The sequence below is a fragment of the Aythya marila genome (genome assembly GCF_965140915.1).
Source record: "Aythya marila genome assembly, chromosome: 1".
NCBI classification, from domain to species: Eukaryota; Metazoa; Chordata; class Aves; order Anseriformes; family Anatidae; genus Aythya; species Aythya marila.
In genome coordinates this window covers 132,222,479-132,249,730 of record NC_139042.1, presented here as the reverse complement: position 1 = coordinate 132,249,730, position 27,252 = coordinate 132,222,479, and the positions used below count along the sequence as shown (strand labels likewise).

The 27,252-nt window shown below is 42.9% G+C and overlaps 2 protein-coding genes across 5 annotated transcripts in view; one reads left to right on the top strand and one right to left on the bottom strand.

Moving 5' to 3' along the window:
* The window catches only part of A4GALT (alpha 1,4-galactosyltransferase (P1PK blood group)), a 32,178-nt gene extending 9,668 nt beyond the window's left edge, over positions 1–22,510 (top strand). For 2 of the 4 annotated variants that reach the window (XM_082763203.1, XM_082763202.1), the window contains one exon: positions 2,178–5,542. In XM_082763203.1, coding sequence (XP_082619329.1) covers positions 2,184–3,305 — 1,122 coding nt within the window. In that variant the 5' untranslated portion in view covers positions 2,178–2,183 and the 3' untranslated portion in view covers positions 3,306–5,542. Of the gene's footprint in view, positions 1–2,177; positions 5,543–8,517; positions 8,876–22,446 lie in introns of those variants that run through there. The other 2 variants (XR_014317754.1, XR_014317755.1) reach the window with 2 other exon arrangements.
* On the bottom strand, positions 18,078–23,766 carry LOC309873910 (poly(U)-specific endoribonuclease-like; the record flags this gene model as incomplete). The annotated part of the gene is made up of 6 exons (XM_082751716.1): positions 18,078–18,338; positions 20,408–20,561; positions 21,173–21,285; positions 21,371–21,492; positions 22,695–22,806; positions 23,713–23,766. The coding sequence occupies 6 exons, from the start codon at positions 23,764–23,766 to the stop codon at positions 18,078–18,080; spliced, it is 816 nt and encodes a 271-aa protein (XP_082607842.1).
* Positions 23,767–27,252: the final 3,486 nt, after the last annotated feature.

Genomic DNA, 27,252 nt, shown 5'->3' with positions numbered 1-27,252 from the left:
GGGTAAGCCATAGCAGGACGGGGACATCCTTGAGGGACTGTGGCCCAATGAGAGCCTGTGCCAGGTCAGGTACACCCCAAGAGACTGTAGGCTGTGGAAGACCCATGGTACAGCAGAGGAGCAGTAAGAAGCAAGGAATAGTGAAGCAAAAGAGTAAGATGTAGGGAGCAGAGGAAGGAAACTGCTATGTATTGCCTGAAGGAACTGGGACAGATTGGGTGTAACATGCAGGGAAAAGAGGGAAGTTGATACTGGAAGAGGAGTGTGGAAGAGGTGCTGGACTGAAGAGAAGCCTGGGGAAAGGGGAGGAAAGGTGTTTTCCTGAAGTGTTTGTTTAATTGCTTGGCTTTTTTTTTTTTTTTTTTTTTAATTGATAACTGAATCAGTAATTAGAAGTTTCTGTTAATGGGTAATAAATAAAATTCCCTAAGTCAAGACTGTTTTGTCTGTGACAGTATATTTATTATGTTGGGATGCAAATTGGTTTAGCAATGACACGGTCTAACAGCGCAAACCTCAGGTGGATGTAACCTGGGAGGCATTTCCCCTCTCTGTACATGAAACTGATATATCCTCGCAGTGCTGGGTTGGCACGTTGGCATTTTCCCAATTACAGCTTTTTAGAGAAGGACCAGCCCCAGCTAGTTGCAGGTGTTCACGAGTGGTGAAGGTATAAGCCACAGAACAAATAAATCTCCCATGCTGACAATGCTCTTCTTCCTTCCAAACCAGACTGGAGCTGCAAAGAGAAATGGGAAAGAACAGGGTGGGGGCAGATGGCAGGGTTGTGCCATTTCTTGTAACTATGTGGAAAGAAAATGTGTGTTGTCCTCTTGAAATCTTAAGGAAAGTCAAGGGCATGGAGAAGAAAGGCAGCACACTGTGACGTGGCTGGTCCCAAGCCTGCCAGGGCCTGGTGCTGCCAGCACTGAGTGACTTGGTACGTGTTGAAAAATTGCTAGATTTTTTTTGTTGTTGTTCAATTAGACAAAAAAATGAGAGATGAACCTCAGTGGAGATTTTTTTTTTTTTTCCAACTGAAGTATGATTAATTTAAAATGGCAAATCCTGTACTGTTATTAAGCTGACCTGTAGCTGTCTGCAGCAGGCATAATGGAGTTCTCTATTACATTCTGCACTTTTTCAGTTTGTGTCATAAAACTTCTGCTTTTACTGATGGATTGTATTGATTGTATTTCTTTTAAGTCATGCAAAATCTTACCACAAAGGAAGAAACAGATTAAAACAGAGAAGACGCAAAAATGTTTTGCGTCTTGCAGACAACTTCACTTTTTTCTTCTTCTTTTAAAGAGAATATTCTTTGTGAAACCTTACTGTTTTTTTATACTAAAAGCATAGCACTGCTTGGAGTATGGAGGCTTTGAGGAAAGCATTGGTACATTGTTCACAGTTCTCTTTAACTAGACTGTGCATTGCAGGAGTCCAATGCACCTTATTTCAGGCTGCTAAAAACTGTTGGACTTTCTGGGAGATAAATTCAGCTCTGCTCTTGCATCTGCTGCAGCATATCTCTTTACGGTTAAATCCATGCTTTGGACTTCAGAGAACTGAACTTGGTGTCTGGCCAGGACAGTAAATGAGCCTTGTAAAAGGCACAGGTTGCCCAGAGAGGTTGTGGAGTCCTCTCCTTGGAGATCTTCAACATCCAACCAGACGCAGCCATGGGCAACTTGCTCTAAGTGGCCATGCTTAAGCTGGGGTTTAGACCAGACGACCTCAAGAGGTCGCTTCCAGCCCCAGACATTCTGTGGTTCTGTGCTCCTGCACTCCTCAGAGCTTATGTAGATGGGCCACTGATGGCCCCCATGGAGGGCCTGGGAGTGGTGGACCCAGCATGATATTACTTGGGCTCCCCCTCCTGCCATCATCCCTCTGAGCTCCTTTGTGGGTGTGCAGGTGAGTTTTATTCACCCTCTAACAACCTGAAAAAGGGCTATGGTTTCTGATGGGGGCCTATGGGCATTGCTATGGTATGGAGAAGCCAGGACACTTTTTAAGAAATGTTCCAAAGGTATAATTTAAGCATGCTGGCATGCTTAAATTCAACATGTAATTTAAATTCAGTGTTCAGTGTGTAGTTCTGCCATAGTACTGTACTATGTCTTGTGGTCTGCTGACCTGCCTGTTAATGTATTTTCTGTTTTCCTCACCATCAGATCACGATGTGTCTTGTGGTAGAACAAGCTCTGATGGGAACAAGAATGCTCAGGATGCCCAACTGCCTGCTAAAACTGACCCGGTTGGTGTTGAGCCACAAGCTGAGGGCCCTCTTCATCCTCACCTTTAAGTTCATGTCCTTTGTCTCCATCCTGTTGTACTGGAGAATCACGGAGGACCCTAAGGTCAGGGACCAAGTCTACAGCTTGCCTACTGAAATCCGCTGTGCTCACTCTGTGCCGTCTCCTGCCCATCCCATTGCTGATGGGCCTCCTCCTCCACCTGGGGATGTGTTTTTTGTGGAAACCTCTGAGCGAATCAACCCAAATGACCTGTTCACATGCTCTGTGGAGTCCGCTGCACGGACACACCCTGGGACAAGGGTTGTGGTGCTCATGAAAGGCTTGGCCAAAAGAAATGCCTCGTTACCCAACCACTGGGGCTTCTCATTGCTGAGCTGCTTCCCCAATGTGGAAATCCGGCCCTTGGATTTGCCAGAGCTTTTCTCTGGGACACCTCTGGCAAAGTGGTACTCACAGGCTCAGCAGCGCTGGGAGCCTTATTTCTTCCCCATCCTGTCTGATGCCTGCAGAATTGCCATCATGTGGAAATTTGGTGGCATCTACCTGGACACAGACTTCATTGTGCTTAAGAACTTAAAGAACCTCACCAATGTGCTTGGTACCCAGTCCAAGTATGTACTGAATGGGGCCTTTCTGTCCTTTAAACCCAGACACAAGTTCATAGAGCTTTGCATGCAGGACTTTGTGGAGAACTACAACAGCTGGATCTGGGGGCATCAAGGCCCACAGCTCCTAACGCGTGTCTTCAAGAAGTGGTGCTCCATTAGGAGTCTTCGGAGCAGTAAGAGCTGCAAAGGGGTAAGTGCTCTTCCCCGGGAGGCTTTTTATCCCATTCGGTGGCAGGACTGGAAGAAATACTTTGAAGTGGTGAGCTCCTCAGAGCTTCAGGAACTCCTAAAGAACACCTATGCAGTGCATGTATGGAACAAGAAGAGCCAAGGGACAAGGCTAAAGATCACATCACAGGCGTTGCTGGCTCAACTGCATTCTCACTTCTGCCCTGCCACGTATGATATCTTGAAGATGGATTCTGAACGGCAGTGACTCCAAGGATCAGCTAAGAGAAGTTGCCTGGGAGCCCCTATCCCTTGAGCTGTTCTATCACAGATGAACCCTCTTTTGAAACGAGGTGGTGGGAGTTCAGGAGAAAAGATATTTGTGGGGTGTAGGTGGAGCTCATGGTTTCAGACCATCTGTGCAGCCTTTTGCCTTGGTTTTAACAACATTTTGGTCCTCTGCAGGACCCTTCTTCTGCTCTGCTTGGTCTGGTGGAGAAATGTCAGAAGGGAAGTGAGTGTTGGTCCACTTGTGGCAGCCCCTTCCTTACTCGGAAGACTAAGATCCCTTGCTATGACTTTAAATTTGGAAGGGGCCTTTGTAGAAATGTGTATCTCATCTTCTGACACTGACTCTCAAAGCACCAAAAGGATGGGAAAACAAAGAACAAGAACTGAAGGAGTTAAGGGTGTGCTACAGGAAGTGTCCTGAAAAAAATGTAGAAGAAAACAAAGGAAACAAAGAAAGGGGAAATGGCTAAAGCAACGCCCTCGCCTCGCCTCGCCTCGCCTCGCCTCGCCTCGCCTCGCCTCGCCTCGCCTCGCCTCCCCTCCCCTCCCCTCCCCTCCCCTCCCCTCCCCTCCCCAGACTTTGGTGGAAGGGACTTTTTCATCTGTGGTTTGAGCACGGAGCAGAACAGTGGAGCCTCTGTTCAGTGTCAGATCCCAGGACTTGCTTGAAACTTTGGTGTGAATCAGAACAAGAGGATCTGAGGCCAGTTAATCATTTATAAAGAGCTCTTGCACAGCAATGTTTTATTTTATATTAATGGCAAATTAACACCCTGTGATGAGTAGGAGAGCTCTTCCAAACACACCTTAAATTTCATGTGACACAGGAAGAACTGAACTATCTTATCCACTGGTTTTGTAAGTGTGAGCAAACATCAATAACTGCATCTAGTATCTTTCAGCACTTGGACTGATCCTACTGGAAAGAGGTGATGTTTCTAAATATTCCCAAGGCTAAAGAGAGTTTGATAGGAAACCTATACTGTCTAAATGCAAGTCAAGGAACCAAGCCATTTATGGTGGACCTCTTCAAGTAGTTTGGAGCACTCCTGTAATTCACTGTGCAGGAACAGAAGTCTCTCCTGCGAGGTCTTGAGAAGTACAGTCAAAAGATTTGATCTTTTCCTGTGAGTGTTTCACTTAACTGCAATGGAAAAAGTTAATGTATTTCTTTTAAGGTGCTGTTGTGCCTTTGAGGGTTCTCAACGTAGAGGATTTTTTTTTTTTTTTTTCACAAATGGTGGCAGAAAACTCAAAAGGATATATTGATTCTCTTACAGCTCTTGATTTTCTTACAGTTCTTTGTCTGAAAATATTAGAGAAAGAGCTGCAAGAAGCAAGAGTAAGGTAGAGTCTACCAGTCTCATTACATCTGTTCACCACCACAATCTCAGTAGGTTTGCCAAGGCACATGAGCGTAACACTGGAATGGGGTTGACAGAGGTGAACAGAGTATTGGCCACCCTGTCTCCTACACTATTAAGAAGGTGTTCCAATTACCTTCTGATGATCACAAGTCAGTCAGATCTCCCATGTCACCTAGCCTCCTAGCAAGAGCTTTTTCAAGTGGTGCTAGCTGCACGATTGTGACTCAGATGACTGCTAGGTCTGCATTTGTCTGAGGCCTCTTCTGTTTCCCACATCATATATAAGAAAGGTGAGGTTTGCTCAGCTTAGCTCAGGCAATGGACAAAGAAGTAAAAGACTGTGCATGTGAGGACAACATTTCTCTGTTTGTCTTAGGTTTATTTGTCTTTTCTCTGATGATAAAAATGAGAAAGCCAAATTGCCCATCACTTTTTCACAACAGCTCCCTGGGGAACACAGCTGTGGAAGCTTAGGAGGGTGCGCACCTTTTGTTTGTTTGTCTGCTGAGCTATCTGACTGGAAGCTAGTGCTGCTCTGCAATGAAAGCTACCTGCCTTCAAGTTGGGCAGAGTGGCAGCTCCATGCACAAGCAGCTGCTCTGGAGTGAAGAAGGTTCTGGAAACACCCCTCCACTGGCTGGCACCCCATGCGCGTACATATGTAGGTAATGCCATGTGCTGGGGCTGGCTAGGATGGAGTTAACTTCCCCCACAGCATCCCATACAGCAGTGCAGTGCTCTACACATGTAGCTAGAACAGCATTGGTATTACACCAGTGCTTTGCCTATCGCTCAGCTGTGCCCCACAGCACCAAGACTCTCTCCAAACCCCAGAGACAGCAGGCTGTGGGTGGGCAAGGGGTGGGGAGGGGACATCACCAGGGCAGCTGACCAAAACTGACCAAAGGGATATCCCATACTGTGTGGTGTCACACTCAGCAATAAAAGGTGGGGAAGAGGGAGGAGACGGGGGGGGGGGGGCTCGTTATGAAGATACCCTGTCCTCCCAACCAATGGCTGCACATATTGAGGCCCTGCTGCCCAAGACGTGGCCAGACATTACTCACTGATGGGATGTAGAGAATAATGGTTTTCTCTATTTGTTTCTGTGTGGCATTTGCTTGTTCTTTTTTTTTTTTTTTTTTTCCCTCCCCTTTTCCCTTTAATTAAACTGTCCTTATCTCAACCCGTGAGTTTTTTTGTTTGTTTGTTTGTTTGTTTTCACATCCTATTTTTTCCCCTGTACCTTTGAGGAGGGAGACTGAGAGAGAGTGGTGGAGGGAGAGTGGTTCAGCAGGCCATCAGTGTGAAACCACCATGTACTCTCTTTTGTTCTGCTCAGCTTTATGGTATATCCTGCAGACATTCAGGGTTTTGAATGTCTGCAGCTCTTCTGGCACTGAAGAAATTGGACTCAATGATCCTTATGGGTCCTTTCCAATGCGGGATATTCTGTGATTCTATGAACATTTTTAAGAACTTTTAAGAATGTCTTCTGCTTGTGGGGAGCAGTAGTTTTTCCTGACTGCACTGAGTGGTATAAGTGGATGCTATTTTCACTTCCTACTCTCTCTGTCACTATTTTTTTTTTTTTTATTCTTCCTCCCACTGCCCCACTGTTTTATTTAGATGCAGACAGAGAATTGTCAGCCATGGCCTAGTCTGTGGTCACTAGGGCAAGTTTTGCATAGTTTCTCCTTCTACTGGTTGTTTCTGTTTTGGGCTCTTTGGGCTAAACAATGAAAAACTTAGTGAACTAGAAACCCTTACCAGAGATGGTAAAATGGTGGTTTGTGATCATAAAGGCATAACAGGGTGTCTACTGTGGCAATTCTATGAACAGAATACAGACGTGTTTGGGACCTACTGCAATGGATATCAGGCTTGGTGTACCATTGCTTATTCTAAGAAAGTGCCTTTTTGCATACATGTAGTAGTTTTTTCTTGTTTTTCTTTGTTTTCCCTGCTGAGTCAATGTTCCAAGGTTTGATAATCAGAGAATCAAAGCGAGGTAGACTTTGGCCTCTTTCCCTTTGTCTTGTAAAAGAAAAATAAATAATTTTTTTTACTATTTCTTCTCTTTGTCAAGATGTTCTGTTTTGTTATGAGAGGTGTTGGTGGCAGGTCTGAGCTATCTGTTAGTTATTATGCTGTGAAGTATTTTAAATTTGTGTCCTGAACTGACTCAATAAAAGGAGGAGTGTGAAATGAATATGAGTCAAGATAAGCATGATCACATGTGGAAGGAAGGCTCTGGGAATCATGACTGTGATGCTGTCTATGGGGCTTGAGGGGAGGGTACAGAGGAAAGCACAGGGCATGGTACTGATTCCTACTTGAAACAGGCTGGAATGTCTGGTTAGTTTGAGTAATCTGCTTGTTTTTGTCCCCTTCCAACCCCTTGCACACCCACAGTCCTTTTACTGGAGGAGCAGAGTGAGAAATAGAGAACGCCATGGTACTCTGCAAGAGCTGCTCAGCAATAGCTAAAATATCAGTGTGTTATTAGCATTGTTTTGGTCACAAATCTAAAACACAATACCACAGAAGATGTTATTAAGAAAATTAGTTCTATCCCAGCCAGACCCAGTACCGGTAAGTAAGAGACTGACATATGAGGGGAAGCTGGGAGAACTCAGATCATTTTGACGATCCACTGAACATCACCCATGAACATCATCCATTTGATAGGATGAGAGGCAATGGGCATAAACTGAAATATAGGTAGTCCAACCGAAACAAAACAGTGGTGAAACATTGGAACAGGTTGTCCAGGTAGGTTGTGAGGTCTCAGTCTTTGTACATAGTCAAACCTCAAGAGGACGCAGACCCAAGCAACCTGCTGTAGGTGACTCTGCTTTGAGTGGGGTGACTAGGCTAGATGATCTCCAAAGGTGCCTTCCAACCCCAGCCCTTCTGTGATTCTGTGGCTAGATGGAGCCTGACCTGAGGCTTGAAGAGCTCCAGTGATGGGAATAGCTACAGGTGCTTTCCTAACAGCTTCCCCAGCTTCCCCAGTGTTGGTACCTTATGAGTGGGTCTGTGGTGATGCAGTGTTTGAAAGATCTGGGGAGGGGAGAATGAGTATGGGAAGCTACAGACCTGATATTTGTAGTAGGCAACTGAATAGAAACTGCAATAAATCCTAAACTTAGTGGCTCTATGGGTAAAAGGTGGACATTTTATGAACACATCGATGTGTCTTCTGTAAGGGAAGGTCAGCAGCCAACGAGTACAAGAGACAACGGGGAATTCTGTTAGAAAACGAGGGCTACCTGAGTTGAGAAAAGCTATTCAGTGAAGTGCCTGACATAAGGATGAGGCTTCCCAAATGGATGAGTAGATTAATCGGTGTAAAGTAGTGTGTGTTCAAAGAGCACTCAGGACCTCAGGTGTTTGGGTGAGAGGAGACAGCTCTGTGAAACTGCTCAGTTCTTATGGCTGTCACCCAAACAGTGTGAGCACTGGGAATTATTAGCAAAGGAGTAAAAAGCAAAAGGGGGGAAATGGCTAAAGCAACTTTTTTTTTTTTTTTTTAATTGGAAATTTGGTGTGAATCAGAACAAGAGGATGTGAGGCCAGTAATATCCAGAACAGTATGAGCTGCAAAGGGGTGAGTGCTTTTTCCCCAGAAGCTGTGAATTATATTCCCTGGTGGCAGTGGAATAATTTATTTGCAGCAATCAGCTCCTTGAAGTTTCAAGAACTCCTAAAGAACATCTATGTAGTGCATGTAGGGAACAAGAAGAGACAAGAGACAAGACTAGAGATCACATCACAAGTTTTGTTGTCATATCTGCATTCTCACTTCTATCTTGCCAGATATGAGAACATGAAGAAGGTCTCTGAAGAGTAATGAAATCCTGTAATGGGATCTAATGGCCCTTGGCTTCTGGGACGTTCCCAAACCTGAAAGAAACTGGATGCTTTTAACATCCCACAGAACTGGTTTTCAGCCCATGGAGCAGGTATTCCGGGTGACATCTCCATGATTTTGTACCATTTCTAATATCTGCATTAGAGCCTATGTATTTGAAATATAAACCAGATCTCAGTTCTGACTCTTGTCTTGTCCTTCAGTAGCCCTTGCTGCTGCAGAGAGGGGTAAACATGTTCATTAGGGCCTACCGGTTGCTCCTCTTTTGCTGTTCTAGCAATTGTTCTTCCCATACAAGGTCTGAAAAGCCTCTTATTTAGTTTCAACAGATGTAGGAACCCTTGGCTTGCTCTGTGTAACATTTTAAAGTATGTAAATAACTACCAACCAGTGCTATAGAACTCTCCTTGGCTGTTTTAGAGGAGCTTAAGAACAAATTTCCGGACTGTAAAAATTATTATGACTGATCAAGTTTGGGGATAGACTGGTAGTATATTAAAAATTCCTTAAGAAAATAAGAATATTTTTAATCTCTGCTTGGCTCGATGTTAAATTTTTCTCACTTGCCATAGGCACTTTATTTCAAATGATCTTTTCTATTGTTTTACATTCTACAACGATAGGCTTACTTTTCTGGTCCTATTGAGAAAAATAAGTAGGCAAAAGCAGTTCTTTTACCAGAGCGGAAAAGTGTAAGAGATATTGAGAACAATACTCTCCACCTGAGTCACTGCTTGGAAGTAAATGTGTCCTTATAACATATTTAACCTTGTAACATATTTAAAATAGCAATGGTGGTATAGTCAGTGATTAGAAAGTATTTTCTTGTGGTCTATTTGCCTCTTATTGTGAGAGAGTAAAGTAAAAGAAATAATTAGCAACCTGTATTAATGCAGCTCATACCTAATTTATACTCACCTTTTCCATTGTGTGTAGAAACATGTATTTTATGACTTAATCTCTTACTCCTGTAGGTACCTGTTCTTGAATTCAGAGAAATTGTCATGTCATAGTGAGTGTACAACTTTCCTCAATGCTATGCATTTGTTTGATTTAGAAGAGTTTTTCCATCAAAGTATTTCTATCAATTGTGAGGATTAGTCTGTGAAAAACCAGGCTGAGCAAAGATACAGGATGCTCAAAAGTACGGCTTGTCATGCATGTCTTGTAACTCTCATTTTTGGGCTAGATAGTGAAAAATCAATGTCTTTCTACAGTAATTTGCCATGGTTCAGATATGCGAAAATGATTAGTCACTAATAGGACAGTCTCCTTGGCTGTATGTCTGAGTTTCTTTTTCTCTGTCATTACTTTGTACTTGCTGTTTTTTCACTACATAGAAATCCCACTGCACTCACTGACTGCATGTGGGTAACTCTGCTCCCAAAGGGAGCCTCCAGACTGGCAACCCTGTAGGATTAAAATCAGCACATGCAGGTTCCTGTATGGTAAACATAAGCAGAATGAGCCTGTGGCTTTCTAGACTGAACTATTTATTCTTTTAATAACCACTCTTTCCCCCCCCCCCCCCCCCAAAAACGACAACAACAAATTTACAAAAATCTGTTTACACCTAACAGTTTACATAACAGGCAAAGTGCAGTGCTGGACACAGGACTTTTGGGTTAGTTATGGTGTCATTTTGGGGCTGAGGCTGGTGTGACTTCAGTTGGGCCATCAACCAGATGGGGGCTCAGCATGGTTCCAAGATTTTGAAGCCCAGGTGAAAGCTAATGCTCCAAACTAGAGATGAGACTTGAAGTGGACAGCTGTTGCTTTGTTACCTTTCCAGTAACCCTAACCCCAAAGAAGGATAAGAGGATAGCATGGGACAGAAAGCTACAGGGAGGGTCTGAAACTGAGCTCTGATGTGCTTTCCTACATGGAGCTCTGACATGCTTTCATGCGAGACTGCTGCTGGCAGCTGACTGAGAGCAGCTGGTGCCAGAGAAGTCCCTTTGCATCCTGCTGCATGTGTGTGAGCAGAGCTGGTCCCTGCTGCAGGCACTGGTGAGTGTCTTGCTGTGCCTGGCTTGCCCCTTGCTCCCTTCCGGGTGCTCCCTGCCTCAGAGCACATCACTTTCAGTCTTGACCCACCTCATTAAGATAAAGGCACAATCGCTATTAAGTCTACCGTCTTTATAATTAGACCTGGTAGGATGCTGATTTCCTGGGGGAAGGGAGAGGCAATCCCAGTGTGATGTTGTAGTTGAAATAGGATCTTTACAATTACATTTAAAAGAGTACAAAGTTGACGTTTCCTCTGTGACCACTTTTAGTGGGACCATCACTATTTTGTTATCATTTCTGCAACTGATATTGCCTGTACTATATTATTTTGATTCCAAATTCAAGAAAGAGCAGCATAGGTGACAGAAACCAAAGGAACTTAGCTATGCTGTGCTCCTTACATGCTTGTGCTTGGCTGAGATGTTTAAAGGCAGAAGGCAGCAAGGGTCAAATCAAGTTCCAAATAAGACTACATCAGCTGATTTACAGTAATTATATCCTGAGTTTCTCATAGCTTTAAAGAACACAGAGAGCAATCAACAAAAATTCAGTTACAAAGCAGTCACTGGAGACTGACCTCTTACTATGCAAGAAGGAGGGTATTTTAGGAGGTTTTGTTTGTTTGTTTGTTTGTTCCTCCCCACATACCCTGGCCATTCACAGTCCTTTGTAGAGTGGGAAATGATCTGGCTATAGCTTCTGTAGGCAGCCACCTGTTTCTGGCTTAAGGCCTGGCTTAAAAGAGAAGTGGCCTAGATCTTAGGAGGTCCTTGGGCACCTTGCAGAAAAGTTTGAAGCAAACACTACATCACCTTGTCATTTCCTCCTTTATTATTTCATGCTGTTACAAAATGTTCTCAAATATGTTTTGATACTTAGTTCACTTTTTTTTTTTTTTTTCTTTTCCCTTGATTTACAGTAAAGTTGTCCTTTCTAATGACCTTCCTTAGTAAATGAAGGAAACTTGTATCATTTCACAGAGTGTTTAAAATTCACGCTCTTCTTGTACTGCTTTTTAGAACCCCACATACATTGATGAAATGAAAAGAAGGTGCCTATGTATCAAAATATAATGAGATAGCCCATGTTCTCCCTTATTTCTGGAGTTTGCTTGCATTGCTGTTGTTATGCATTATCAGAAACAAGGCAGCAGAACTACAACTGTATCTAAAGGCATATATGCAGACTCTTGCAAGATTTGCTTGAAAGCAATGTTTTTTTTCCTCTGGAGGGCCCACCAGGAAGAAGCACCCACCGCACAGCTGAGGCAGGCATGTGAGAAAAATGTTTTTAAAAGACCTCTGCTTAATGGGGGATTTGAACCTACTCTGTAACTTCAGCAGCTCAATGCAAAATGTGACATAACTCTCCCTTGGTCCTGAAGACTTTGCTGTGGCTGAACATCAGTCATTGCCTTTAGATTTTACCTGCTCCACTCGAGATGGCTGCAGAGCATGGTGATTTCCAGGGAAGGAAAAAAAAAAAACCTCTCTCCGTGCATTCCCCTTAAGTCAATTCTTCATAACAATGACCTCAGCATTTGTTTAAATATTCAAGAGGCTTAACTGTCTGAGAGTGATTAAACTATGAAAACTTGTAAACTGTCCTGAGCAAACAGCTTTGCAGGCCTGAGAAACCGAAACTGCTTTTAGAGCAGGTCAAGGTGGAGCCTACACACAAAAAGCAAAAGCTCCTGTAGAATTAATTTAGCTCTCTAGTGCTCAGCTCTTTGCTTCCTGAGGCCTTTTTTTTTTTTTTCTTTTTTTCTTTCTTTTTTTTTTTTTTTTACAGAATAATTCAAGGAACCAGGGTTTGTTTCAAAGGAAATGGCATGTCCTGGGCAGTGCCCTCAGGTGGATGACAAAAGGCCCTTTGATTTTGCTGCCCTCCTGATGGAGCACTTGTTGTTTGTGAGGGGCGTCCTGGCTCCCACTACACATCTCTGTTGAGGTGCCTTGGCCAGGCTGTGAAATGCTGGGATTTGCCAGGCTTGTAGCAAGGAAGCTTTTGAGGAGATGAAGCCAGGCTCTTCACAATGGTGCATGGTAGGAGGATGAGAAAACAGATATAAGAGGCTCAGACTGGATATAAGGAAAACCTTTTTCACCATGAGGACAGTCAAGCCGTACAACAGGACATTTTTGGACTCTGTCACTTGCTTGTTGGCACCCACCACTTGTTAGCTGTTCAGTTCTGGTTTAGGTATTTTTCTAATGCTCTGTTGACTCTGTCACCCAGGTTCAACAATTTCACTTTTGTTTCTACTTTCATTAGCTTGCTGACAGTAGTGTACATATTCGCTCACCAACAATTTTTCTTACTGAAGCCAAGACAAGACTACACATCCATGCATCACAGAACCAAGCTTTGGTCACAGGACTCTGGGTTACAGTCTCATCCCTGGTGGCTGGATATCTTTAATACTGAGCCATTGCTACACTCCGTATCAGTGTCTGGCAGCCATCAGCAGGGTTCAGTGTCTTCTTTGTGGTAATACTTACCTATAAACTTGGTCTTGTCCTGCTGCTACAACTTGCTTATCAGGTGATACTTGTATGGACTGTTCTGGTGCATGATTGTGCTCTTCCTTATCTTATTCAACTCAGCAAGCAATTTGTATTGTGGCTGTAGTTAACAGCACTTGTAACATGAGAAGAACTGCTTCTCTGCTTTAAATTCTTGTGCCACCATTCTTAACCAGTATTGTCACTGGGTGCAAGTTAATTCTATCAAAGCATTCGTGTATGAGAAAATAACAGCAGCTGCTAGCATTATTATTATTTAAAACAAACAAACAAACAAACAAACAAACAAAACAAAAAAAACACATTTGAAGATGCTATTGCGCAAGCTCACTTAAATGAAGTTGTGCATGCCTGTTTTTCTGGAAGCCAGTACCACTCAATCTTAATTCATTCTACAAATTTCCTACTCTTATCTAAGTGTAATAGCATTACTGAACACTTTCCACAGATCTTAGTCTACTGCATATTTTATTTAGGGAGACTGAAACTGAGAGATGTTGCCATGAGTGGCTAAGCAATTTTCTGTTTGTGATCATTATTCAACTATCTTATTGCTTTCCTTTCTTCCATACAGCAGACAGACTTTGTATTTCATTCTATATAACTTCAGTGAGAGTTCATCAGATCTATGGCCACATTCTCAGAGCCAACTGCTATAAAGCTGTCATATTGTTTCTCCCCACAATCCCCACATGTATTATTATATTATTTTCAGAAACTTGCTAATATTCTCTGACTCTTTACTGTTAATTGGTTTAAAATTCTTCTTACACCATGGAGTGTCTATCCACATATTCTAATGACACTAGTGGGTATTTTTATTATTCTTTCTTTTATTCCAGTTTCCAATAGAAAACTTGGTTCAGAAAAAAAAAAAAAAAAAAAGTGAATTTGGATATTACAGATTAATTCAGGAAATGTAAAGTTGTGATAAAAGGTACAGAAGATTCAGTTAAGATGCCATAAGTGTCCTCTGTATATAGCTGTGATATCTTGTGTCATAGTCAAATATACCCCATTACAATTATAATATTTTCTTATTCTTATCTCACCTCAAATATTCCCACAAGCTTGGACTGTCACACTTCTCTACCATCAGAAGGAGGAACTCTAAAGATGTTGCTCTGACCTGTAATTCCCAGAGGATTTAGCTGAAAGGTTCATCCATGTTTGATACTCTTCCATAGCTAACAGACTGACTAACCACCTGATAGCTTTTGGTATTATCAAACCTTAACTGTTACCTGCGCTGCGCAGGGGGAGGAGGTAGAAGAGGATAGATGGGGGGAAGTGTTTGTAGGATGTAGGCATGTCAAGTCAATGAAGACCCTCCACAGAAAGGCTGGCAACTCTTCCAAATCTGTTTGATGTGGCCTTAACTTAGTATTAGCCAGTTTAGTCTTCTGTCAATTAATTTCCACCTACAAAAGTTCTCTATTTCCACATATAGGATGTCATCGGGATACTACATTCTCCTGATGGATTCACCTGTATGGAAAAATCATCTTTTCTTTCTGTCTGGCAAACTGCCACTTCCATACCTGGGCTACAAAACTCAGTAAAGAGCAAGCCAGCACAGAGTCTCTCAGACTGTAGCCGTTCATACGCATACAGCTACTGGCACTGCCTTAAACCTCTGTAAGCCTCTATTCTCTGCTTAAGTGACTCTGCATCAGGGACACAGAGAGCTGACTGTCACAAACCCGTGCCCCAGGTAACAACGTGATGGCGTTGCTTGCAGGGATACGGTGTAGAAGGCCATTCTTAATGCAGAGAACTGCAGGAATTATAGTTGAATTGGCCAGCAGAGGGCATGGCTCTTGCTTGAAAATGCTGACTATGAAAGGGACCTTCTGAAGCATGTTGCTCAGTTTAAGATGGCAAATCATCTTTAAGTCAGCCTGCTGTGTAAATATGCGTTTGAGCATGTTCTGAGGAGTCTCGAAGAATTACATTCTCTATCCATTTTAGCTAATAATAGAGGTCAGATAGAGGTGATGTTTCTTTTACAAGCTCCCTTCACCAGGGTGGAGCATGAGAGCCCCCTTGTGCTGTTGCCACTGCTGGGTGAAGCTGAGCGGGCGTTGGGTGCCAAGAGGCCAACACCACGAACATGCACATGGGAGGATGCTGGCAAGACTTTGAGGACAGAAGCCACTTCATCACCTCTGGACACAGTGCCCCTGTGTGTGGGCCTTGGTCCCAGCACCCACAGGTTCGCTGGGAAGGATCAGGAAGGATTGCAGGACAGGTGCTGGTTACTTTCCTTTTAGGACTGGTTGGGAGTGCTCACAATATTGGAAGAAGTTGTTACTCCTTCCACCTGGGGGATATGTCAGATGCAGTACTCTTAGTGCCTGTAGTTCCTTTCCTACACAGTGGGAGCAAGCGATCACATTGCCAGTTTTCCCAGGGGTCCTCCTGTTTGGGATTATTGTGAACTGATATAATATTTAAATTCTACACCAGCTCTTTTTCCTGTTTTCTAGAGACGTAGCATCTGCCTGTTCAGCAGTGCAGATTCTCTCCTCCTCACAGCCCTGGGGGCTGGCTTGTCACACCTCTGCCCTCAGGAGTGAGTAGCCTGCTTGTCCAGGCAAAGCGCAGCCAAAGTCCTAGACACTCAGGTGATCAACCTCTTCTGGTTACTGTGGGCAGGTGACCAGTGAGTTCCTGGGTGTTTGGCATTCATCACTGTGTTTCTCTTTTGCGGTTTTCTTTTTTCAATACATTAGACAATACTGAATCCATACTCTGTGCCTCCATTTTTATTGCTCGCTGTTCTTCTTCTTCTTCCCTTGCACTTAGCAGGTGTATTTGCTAATTTTTAGATCATTCACTTCCACCATCTCTCCTATAGTTTCTGCTTATTTGCAGATCTAGATAGGTTTATATGTTAAGCCTGCTAATTGCCTAGGCATAGGCTGTATCAACTACTAGGCTGTATTAACTACCTCAGAAGGAAAACTAAAGTTCTTGTTCACATCCTTAGTTTGCATTCTACCTTGCAAACACCAGTTGCAGTTCTGTGGAATACACAGTTACAATTTTCCTGTAAGCATCTGATCCCCTCTGGCTAAGAGAGCTGTCTGTACTAGTTATGTTAAGATTTAGGCCTGGAGGTTTAAGACCTTCCATAGAAGTCATAATTTGAGAATTTTAGAGTTCTAATGTCATTATGCAAAAACAATTCTAAATACTTTCAGCATAAACTGAGAATATAACTTTAATTCTCTGACATCACTAAATGTATACCTTTAGAGAATTTATACAGTTGATTTCTTGCCTTTTATTTCTACTACTTGAACTATCACTGAAATCTCTTGTTCTGCAATAGTATCAGTGTGCAACAGTGTACATTTTTTTCCTATTAGGATGGATTTGCCAAGTTTCAGGTATTTCTGAGTACCTGCAGTTACACTTCAAAACAGAGGATAGAGGATTGCAGAAACTGGTGATGCTTGTTTGGCTTCATATAAGTTGGCTTCGTGTATAATTAGTGTTGTAACATCATCCAATTACATAATCTTTTTTTTTTTTTTTTTTTTTTTTTAAATCTTGTTATGGTTTTGCTACCAAATAAAATATCAGTGAAGTACATTTATTGTCACATAGGTCACTTTACTGGTTGCAGGGCACTCCAGTGTCCCTTAGGGGCACCAAGAGCAGAAATAAGCATGTGGTGGTCCTACAGCATCAGGCTGATGGAAGTCCCTGAACAGGGGAGTTCGAAGATATTCCGTGGTAGCAGTCCTATGTCTATTCCCTTTGTGCTGTGTTTAATCCCTTTTGTGCTTGGAACAGTAACTTGCTATCCTTCATATGTCAGCCTCTCTCTACCTTATGTAATGATGTATCTCTGTAGGCTTTTTTTTTTCTTTCTTTTTTTTTTTTTTTCCCTTTTCTTTTCTTTGCATATTTCCAGCACTGGGTTGGTTAGTTAGCATTTTAACTTTAACACTCAAATTCATGAAAGTTATATGCACTTTCCAAATAATGTGTTGTCAGAAAATACACATCAGGAGTAATTGTAGGATTTGAATATCTAAGCAATCCTTGTCACATTCTCAGAACATCTGCCTGTTTCTGCATTAGCATGAGAAGGAAAAACATCACATTCCTTTCACTGGAGTATTGAATACATTTTGGAAGAAAAATGGCAGATGTTCTCATCAGCAAAAGGAACAGTGACCAGGTCTTGGAAGAGAACCAGTGTCTCCAGTGGCATCTGATTATTGTTACCCAGAATTTATTCAGTGTATTATACAGGGTCATTCATCTAACCCTAACAGAGATTACACAAGCAGAAAAATGACTGCAGACTTCAGTGACTGTAATGGGAACATAGGTGCCTATACCATGGACTTGTAAACTTAGGTCAGATAAAGCCTACTATGGTATGCAGGCAAAAATCTGGGCAGATCCACAGCAGTGACAGACTTACTGTTGATCTGGTTATCATTCTCACAGCTGAACATGCTTCCTGAGCATAGGAAAAATGCATTTGAAATTAACCTCTAATGAAATGAGGAGAAGAGAAAAAAAAAATGTACTGTGGTTCAGCTTGCACCAAATCCAAGTTCCTGTCTGGAAGGAAAAGTATAAAAAACGTATTGCTTTTGTTCTTCCAAATATGCAGCAGGTAACAAATAAGAGAAATGTGTGTATCGATTTTAATATGGCTTTTTTCTGAAATCTGTTATCTGGTGAAAAGTATAGTGTTGTAATGTGTTAAGGAAGGCTAATACAAGTTTAATACAGACTTTAATATGAGGAGAAACGTATTTCAAGGTGGGTCAGACACTCCAGCATGTCACACTATTGATTAAACACTTTATTGCAGACTAAAAGTGAACAACTCAAAAACTTGTACTAGAAATTAATTGTATGAGACATCTCATCAATTTACTCCCTCCCCTCCATCAAATAAACAAAACAAAACAAAGGTAAATGTTGCCTGATCACTGTAACTACTGGTCTTCACTACTGGTGCTGCAGGGCACTGGATATGCTGTTCCAATGTGGTGCCCATGGCGACAAACAACAATCTGTATCTCATATTCTTCTATCTTCACTGTTTCACGTGTGACTCTTTCTTCAGACAGAAGAAAAATGACGGTGTAAAGGGCAAATTCAAACTCAGGGCTGACACCGATAAAGGTGCTTCCAATTGGCTTTACTGAGCCCTTCCAGCTGAATTGGATGCTCAAAACTTGGTCATCTTTGTCAGGCTGAAAGCATTAAACAAACAAACAAACAAACAACAATGGGATAATCTCCAGCACAGCTATGACCACATACCTACAATTTCAGACTCTGGATTTTTAGGTACAAATTATCCTGTTTATGGTTCTACAGTTTGTGAATTGTGTTTTCTTCTTCATCTAAACTAATCTTGCACCACTGAAGACAATAGATGGACAGCAGTTTAAGCCAGTGAACTTTTTTTTTCTCCAAAAAGAGGCTAGAGCAGACTAGTCAGCAGAAAAGTAGAGCAGACTCAGTTAAATTGATATATCAGTTCAAATAAATTATAATGAGTTTTTTTATAGGAGACCAAGAGTAAAGTGACTCACCCAGTTTACAGTGAAAGTCAGTGGGAAATAGATGTTACAAATTGAATGCCAGCCCTTCTGAGCTCCTTTTGCAGTCCTAATGTGGATCTCAGTAGCTCAGTGCCACAGTGAAGTTGCCTCAACCACAGCTGAGCTACAACTAGGAAGCCCTAAGCAACATGTGATACACCATATCCTTGCCATGCCAGGATCACAGACCTGGAGCGCAGCTTTTTCCCTGTCCTATAGAGCATACATGATCAATTTTATCAATTAAGCATTGGTAGTGTTGCCGTTCCCCAAAAATTAGCATTACTGTTTGAAATAGTTTCAGTACAAAAGGATCTGGGCATGAGGGAGCACTAGGATTTCTTCTGCTTATGTATACCTGGGCAAATTAGGTTCAGAGCAGTTGACCCCCATAGCAGTAGCATCCTCTTCATAAATTAGTGAAGAAATATGTGTGCATCATTTGGTGCCATACCTACACCCATGCCCCATTTGGCACTGCTCATGTTCCTCACAAGCTGGTCACCATTCACACCAACACATCCAGGAATGGTGTAGGGTCACCAGCACCCACAGTACTCTGCGTCCGTGGATGGCTGGCTCCACAGGCAAGACCCCCCTGGGACTACTGCATCCTGAGCATGCACAGAAGGAGTTTCTAACTAGTAAGAAAACATAACTGAAAAGATTACTGGTCATGCTTTGACAGTCTTTTTCTGGGTATTAGAAAGATCCCTAAGATCCCGGTAAGAGTTTCCTTTAGAAACAGTGAAATAGCACTTTGCTGCCAGGAAAAATAAAATAAACAACCATGCCCGCCTGCTTGTAAAGTCCAAGTTTGTCCAGTGCCCTAGCAGCCAAGCTATGTTCTAGCAGTCACTGAGAAAGCATGGCTAGCAGCTCTGGAGGTATCCCAGCCAACCAATCCATCACCCACCAAACACTGCTGTTAAGGAAACATGGCATTTTGGGCTGATGTTTCAGTCTGTGTTTTCTTTACCTGTCCCAGAGTAGGTATAGGCAAAGCTTTCTATCTTTCACACTAGTTCAAGTGCAACAACCCAAAATGGCTTTTAAGCTTCACTTTTTGGTAATCTGGTTCCAAATTGCCAATGCTCTTTGGATTATGCCCCATAATTTTCAGCTCTAAGATTTACAGACTTCCAGTTGCAAGAAGAGGACAGCAGCAAGGAATAAATAACCTGATTCAAAAGCCACCAAAGTCAAAGAAGTCTTTCCAATAAATTCAGCTGCCAAGGGGTGAGCTTCCAGATCTGCCAGCAATAAAAACCCAAATCTACAGACTGTACAAGCCCAAGAATAACCTTGCCTTTCCAGCAAAACACTTTTTGTAGCCTGGGCTCAGTAATTCCTGTCATGGCACCTTTTGGAATTTACTGCACTGGACCTTAGAAGACATACAGATTAACAGGTTTCTGTCCAGTTTCACTTAAAGTCAGGGGAATTGCCATAGGATTTTGTTTGAATAAAAACATCTGCTCCCAGCCTTTGTCTTAAAGGGGTCTGGAATTACAGACACATGCTGTGTGTGCAATAACCACAAATGATAGTAGGAAGAGGATGAAAGGGAACATGTCAGTGACTATGGATGTGACTCAGTAGATACAGGGAAAAATGCAACCTTGCCTCTGCATCATGGTGTTCTGATTCATTAGCACAGCTTTTCTCTGTGTACCTATTGATCTTATTTGCTAGGCTGCCCTGCTCATTCTTACCCTGGTTTTGTTCTTCCGAGTGATATATCCCTTGTAGTCAATTTGGTTATGCTTCTCCTGAAGGTAAAATTGCACCCAGTTGTGCAAACCTAAAATCTGTTTACCACGCCTTGTTTCTCCAACAAAAACATGTTCAAAAATGCAAGAATCGGGTCTGTAATAAACCAAAGAATAATATATAGGTCTTTTGTTTGAATAGTTCAAATTGGCTGGGACAAAAGGCAAGAAGATGTACAAGCTTGCCTACGCTAATTTGTGAACAGTTTCTTTATTTGTTAGGATAACTTTAGGGTTTGTTGGGTTTTCTTCTTACTTTGCACAAAATTTGCAGTGGAATCTAGCCACAAAGTTTATTTGATGATGAAGTGGTTAGTAAAAGTCACAGATGTATCTCATCTGCTTATTCTGATTTTAGCAAGACTTTTGACATCGTCTCCTGTAACAGCAATGCAGACAAATTGATGAAGTACAGATTACAAAAGTAAATGATGTAATTGGCTGAAAAGTGGATGAACTTCTGCAGTTGAATGCCTGTGACTAGGGACACATGGTCCAGCTGGAGACCAGTGTACCCCAAGGGTCAACGTTGTCTGTATCTGATCAGTAAGCCTTTAAACATGATCTGTGTGGGACCATTGAACACCTGACTTGGGCTGTATCCTGAGGCCATCTTCCAGTTCTGCGTGTAACAGATGGAATTCAGGCTTACCGTTGCATAAATCAAAATAGCGTAAGATGATCAGGGGCCATATTCATCAGACATACCTGTCTCCTTCTTTCCTGGCATAGAGCTGGAACCAGATGTCATAGAGCTGATACTTGAAATCAGCAAGGTTTGGTTTTGCCAGTTTTTTTTTAAGCAGATATTCATGAGCTAGCTGAAAGAAAAAACAAAGATACATATGAAGTTTATAATTTGTAATTCAGTGTTTTCAGTGACTAAAAAAGATTTCTGTTACTTACTTTCATTACTCCAGTCATTAAAATAGCATCAAGAAAACAATTGTTTTCAGCTATTTCTTCTGGAGTCACTACTTCTTCTACTCCAGTTGATGTCTCATAGTTGTCCAATAAGGAAATAAAGGCTGCAGAAAAAGAGAAACTTCCAGCATGTTCATTCTGATGAACAGGCCATAATCATACCTGTGATCCAGTCATTAAAGCCATCATAAAAAAGTTGCCATATATTATGTCAGTGCCTTGAGAACATTTAAAGAAAGATGCTCCTTTACGTGTCAGATTTCATTCCTGAGTACAGAGCTGGGTGTAGACTAGAGGTGGCTCAAAGCCAGACCAGTGCTGCACTTCTTTTTAAGATAAACTGCTCACTACTGAGCTCTTTTATGGAACAAAGTGGCTGATGCAATAATGACCTTCTAACAACAACAACAACAAAAAAAAATCTGAGCACCTAAATTACAGACCTATGTTTATGAACTTGAGCTATGCTGGCAGAAGGTTTTGTGGGAATTACTTCAGCAAAGGAATATCACAGCATGAGGTGACCCGCGATTGAGCTCATGGCCTCTGAGTAGATGAGTTCATTTTCTTTGTATCCCCCTTTGCCAGCTGCTGCCTCCTATCACTTCAGCTGCTCCTGCTCTACCCTCAGTAGATTCTGAGGGATGATGAATCATACTAAACTGATAGAAAAATGCCTGAGGTCAAAACTAAGTCATTCCCTGCCAGATCAAGTGACTCAAGGTTGGATTCAGTGAGTACCAGAGCTGTACCACAGGGTAGGATTGTGTGGCTCAGAGAAGCGTGGGGAAACAGAGAAGAATGGTGCTTCCCATTAGACCAGCAGTTTGATCAGCTTAGCAACATAGTGCAGCTTCACCCAGGGAAAAGAAAAATCAGGGGAGGAAACATCTATTGATAGATAAACCTGAAGTATAACCCCAACAGAAGTGCAAGGCATAGCTGAGGACCTAGTGCTGTCTGAGAGGGCCAGGAGCTGTGGCCAAAGGAGAAAAGATGACTGGCATTTTTTCAATACATGGGATAATGAAGAGAGTCTCATCCGTTTCACTTTGTAGTTGAAGAACTTCAGAAGAATTCAGATCTTGCTATGACACAAAAGGCGTTCTTCCTGACGCTGAGGATACAGGTAACCTCTGTGTAAACATCAGGTAAACTACTTGCAAATGACATGTAGCCCAATGTACCTCGCTTCCTTCTCATCTGACCATCCAAATTATATACACTGTTGTATTTCTTGTAAACACATAAAAACAACAAGGATTATTCCTGTCACTTCCACCATTAACAAAAGAACAGGTCTCACTTGAGAACGTTTTTATGCTCTTCAGGTGATCTTCATTTACATTGTGAAACAGATGTCTGGCTGCACTGTCCTGGACAGCACTGTCTCCTTGCTGTACGGCACCTGTTTTTCCCTAGGAGAAACACCAGAGTAAAATAACAATAGAAGCAATATGTTCTTAGAGGTGACAGTGGCTGCCTTTAAAATAATCAGAACAAAAAGCATAATCCTATCAGGACACTTTGTTAGGAATGGTCATCCTAAAAGCAAGAGAAGATATTATTGAAGAAATATCAGTGTAAAGAGAAAAGACATGACTTCTGACACACTAGAAATCTGAAGTTTTTCTGTTGACACTTGTTCATGGATGATTGTAATGACCCACATGATAGCTCAGTTATGAACAGTAGCCAGCTCTGCTACTGAAATATATACACCACAAATGATAGAGGAGTAATGTAGAGCCAAGGCTGATTCCCAACACAAACAAAGAAAAATGAGATTTGGACACATTCTGTCTCTTCTCAGTACCCACTGCATACAGTTTATGAGTCCATGCAGTGCAGCAGAGATGTAGTTTGTCTCCTAAGTACCAAACCTGCCCCGCAAGCAGTTCAGTGCAGCTCTGGCAGCTTTGGACTGGTGCATGGTTGTGCTCTGGAGTTTTCAAAGACTTCTATCCAGCCATGTTTAAGGGCATTTTAATCAATGTGCCAGTAAGTGCATCCAAAACAGAAAGGTGGCTTTTGTGATGATTTTCAGGTCTCTGATTCACATAGGGCATTCTCAAGGAAAGAGGAGAAAAGACAGGCAGCTGTTAATTAACATGGGCAAGGGAGCAATTAACATGGGCAATTACTGGTCCATGTACCCCTCCAAATAATAATGTTAAAGATAAACATAGCTGCAGGTAATGAAGATGCCTGCCATGTAGAACAGTATGTGGAAACATATTTGGTCAGCTCACTTAAAATACTTTAAAGTGAAGATTCTTTCTGACACTAGTAGGAGAAATTTATGTATCTCAAAATATACCAACTTGGTGTATTTTGGTGTATTCCTTCTGTAAGAAAGTTGCAACTCCTTTATTCATGTTAGCAGAAAAAGGTCCATTTGTGAGCCCTAGAAATTTCCATTTACAAGCAACACCTTTACTGGAGTCAGTGGATTTAAATTAATTCTTGATATAATTACACATCACGTTAGTAGCATCAGGGTTGATTTCAAAACTAAGCAAACACTTAAATCTCTTGTAAAACTTCTGTCCTATGATTTAGCTGCTGAGTTAAGAGCGTGTTAAGGATTCCAGAGAGGTGTGTTGGACTGAAGAAACAAAGTGCTGATCAACGCCTAGCAAGAGCAGTGCAGAGTTTGTGTCACTCCTGGGTCTAACACTGGCAGGGCATGCCTGTGTGTCCAGATAGTGATCTTGCCAATGCTGTGTGCTGGCTTTCTCTACTGAAGAGAGCAGACACTGTTTTGTTAATCTCATTCCACAGGGCAACATACATTTGTTGTGCAGAAACTGATGTCAGGCTCCCCCTGCTCTTTGTTCTTCTCTTCTGGCATATGGGAATGTGGAGAATATCTGCCATCACGTCTCTCACATTAGAATGGCATTTCCAGGGAGTGGGGAATAACACTTGTGGAAGATGCTCTATCTAACAAAATACCCACCTCAAACATCAGATTCTGACTCTCACCAAGGTCAAGGAGGACAGAAATCCTGTGATTAAGGCCTGTTTCTAAAGGACATCAGGACACTGGCAAGCATGTGCTGCTCCAGGAGCGTGTTTCTAGCTGAAGTGCTTTGCTTTTCTTACCAAGGTGGCCAACGGATTGTTTTAGAGAAACTCTTCTCTCCTTGCTGTTTGCTGAACTACCCTGAAGGAAAGTTGAATCTCAGTGGAGCCAACCTGGGCTGGTCAGTGGGAACCTCGCCAGGTCAGAGAGCAGATGGAGCTCATGACCCCGCTGAGAACAGCTCATGTCCCCACTGAGAGCAGGGAGCGGGAACTTTGAGGTCTCCAGCCTTCCCAAAGCATTAATTCTCAAGCTGGAGCCTCACCTGACAGATGGTCTCTCAACACGATTCATGGTCCCAGGGCCTAGCCTGTCTCTTGGTTTCCTGCCCAGATTTCTAAGCCTTGTGTTTTTAATCCTGAAGCCCTTCTTCTCTCCAGCCAATAGTGTTACAGTCACTTAACTTGCCTTGGGAGTTTCTGGTGCAGTAGCAGTCCTCAAAGGGAAAAGCAAGAGAGAATTACACAGCCAAGTATGCCCTGTCCTGGAAACAACAAAAATCAAGAACTCCAACCTTGCAGCTAAATCTCCAACCCTTCCCATTTCCTTGCAATGATATGGCCTGCTTGACTTCAGTTGGGCCTGTTCACCTTCCTTTATTTACCAGTGCTACTTCCCAGGTGTAATAGGAAACTTAGAGTTGATTTATGAATATTCTTATGGACAGATTAGGGAGACAGCAAACCTAGAGGTTGGTAGAAAGCAACTGCTTGGGGGTGCAGGTGACTCAGGACCCCCATGCAAGCTGATATATTTAATCTTAATATTAGGACTGAAGCTTTTGCTTTCCTTAATTTTGTTAGGAGATAATGTATCTAGGAATCATCAAGGCCTGTTTAGAGTAAGTTAGGACATATTAGTTAAAGAGTTTTGGGGTGCTGTGCACAGGCACAAAGATGCATTTGTTTATTAGTCATTAATTTGTACGTGTTGATATAAACCAGAATTTTAAGAGGTCTGGCTGAAACATCCACGTTCAACAGCTCCATTTGTGTGCTTTTCAGATGCCTGCCATGTAGATAGATAACAACATTTTCAGATAAATGTTGTTATTGATAATCCAGGCTGTTAGCCATCTAGCCTAGGTAGTATGGACTAGATTCACACAAGGACTTGGAAGTCCCTGGGCTGGGCATCCTGGCACCTGGGCTCACCAGGCTGGGTCCGAGGTTCTCTGTTCACTGCACAAGAGGTTCCTCCAAGCACCATTTACAAAATCAGCCACCAGGGGGCTGCATAAACTTGGAAATAATGAGAAAACAGGGATATTTCCTCATTATAACGAGAAGCAAGTTGAAAAATCCATCCATCTCTACTGGTTTACCTGAGTGAGTTGCTGACTCTGTAGAGGTTGTATTGGGTTTGTGTGGAAAGGTTTTGGTAGCAGGGGGCTACAGTGGTGGCCTCTGGGAGCAGAGCCCAGCAGCTGCGCTATGGCAGATAAGGGCCAGTTCCATACAGCTTCAAAGGGACCTGTTGCTGCCCAGAGCTGAGCCAATAAGTCATACTGTTTGCACCTCTGGGAGAGCAGATTTAAGAAAGGGAAAAAAATATCTGCTGTGCAACAGCAGCTGGGAGGGTGAGGAATGAGAACCAGCCTTGCAGTCCCCAAGGTTAGTGGAGAAGGAGGTCAGGAGGTGCTCCAGGCACGGAGCATAAGTTTCCCTGCGGCCTGTAGAGAGGCCCCTTGTGGAGCAGGCTGTCCCCCTGCAGCCCATGGGTCCCACATGGAGCAGATCTCCACGCTGCAGCCCATGGAGGACCCCTGGTGGAGCATGTGGATGTGGCCTGGAGGAGGCTGCGGCCCATGGAGAGCCCCCACAGAGCAGGCCTCAGGCCAGAGCTGCAGCCTGTGGAGAGGAGCCCACACAGGAGCAGGGGATCTGGGGTGTGCTGCCACCTGTGGGGGACCTATGTTGGCTCCAGACAGATGTGCCCCATAGTACAGACCAGTGTAGGAGCAGTTATTGAAGAGCTGTTGCCTTGGGGGCAGCCCATGCAGGACCAGTTTGGGAAGGACAGCATCCCGTGGGAGGGACCCCATGTGGAGCAGGGGCAGAAAGTGACCCTGAAGGAGCAGCAGAGACAAAGCATCAGGGAGTGGCTGCAGCCCCCATTCCCCATTCCCCTACACTGCTCGAGGGGAGAAGGTAGAAGAGGGTGGATGGGGGGAAGGTGTTTGTAGCTTGCTTTTAGTTTCTCACTGCTCTAGTCTGCTAATGATAGGCAATAAATTATATTAACCTCCCTATTCTGAGTCTGTTTTGCCTGTGACAGTAATTGCTGTGTGATCTCTGTCTCCTTATCTCAACCCTTGAGCCGTTTTCATTGCTTTTTCTCCCCCTTTCCCTTTGAGTGAGAGAGTGGCTTTGGTGGAGCTTGGCTGCCCAGCAAGGTAAAACCACCACAAAGGTATGAGCAGTTGACATTCAGGCTTGGGTGGTTTACTTGGTATAGTGGATGGTGATGTTGATATACAGAAGTTATGCTTTCCTTATCTTGAAAAGGTGTTGGGACTTTGGCTACTGCTGAAGAAACAAGAGCACTGGAGGTTTATTCAGTAGACTCCTTGCTCCTTCCCTCCCCACCCGTTGTTACTTATCTTCCTTCCAGTACCTAAAAGGGGCCTACAGGAGAGCTGGGGAGGGACTTTGTTACAGAGTGTAGTGGTAGGACAAGGGGGAATGACTGTAAACTAGAAGAGGGGAGATTTAGATAAGATATGAGGAAATTCTTCACTGTGTTATAAATGAAGTCTCAACTCAATCTGAATTTA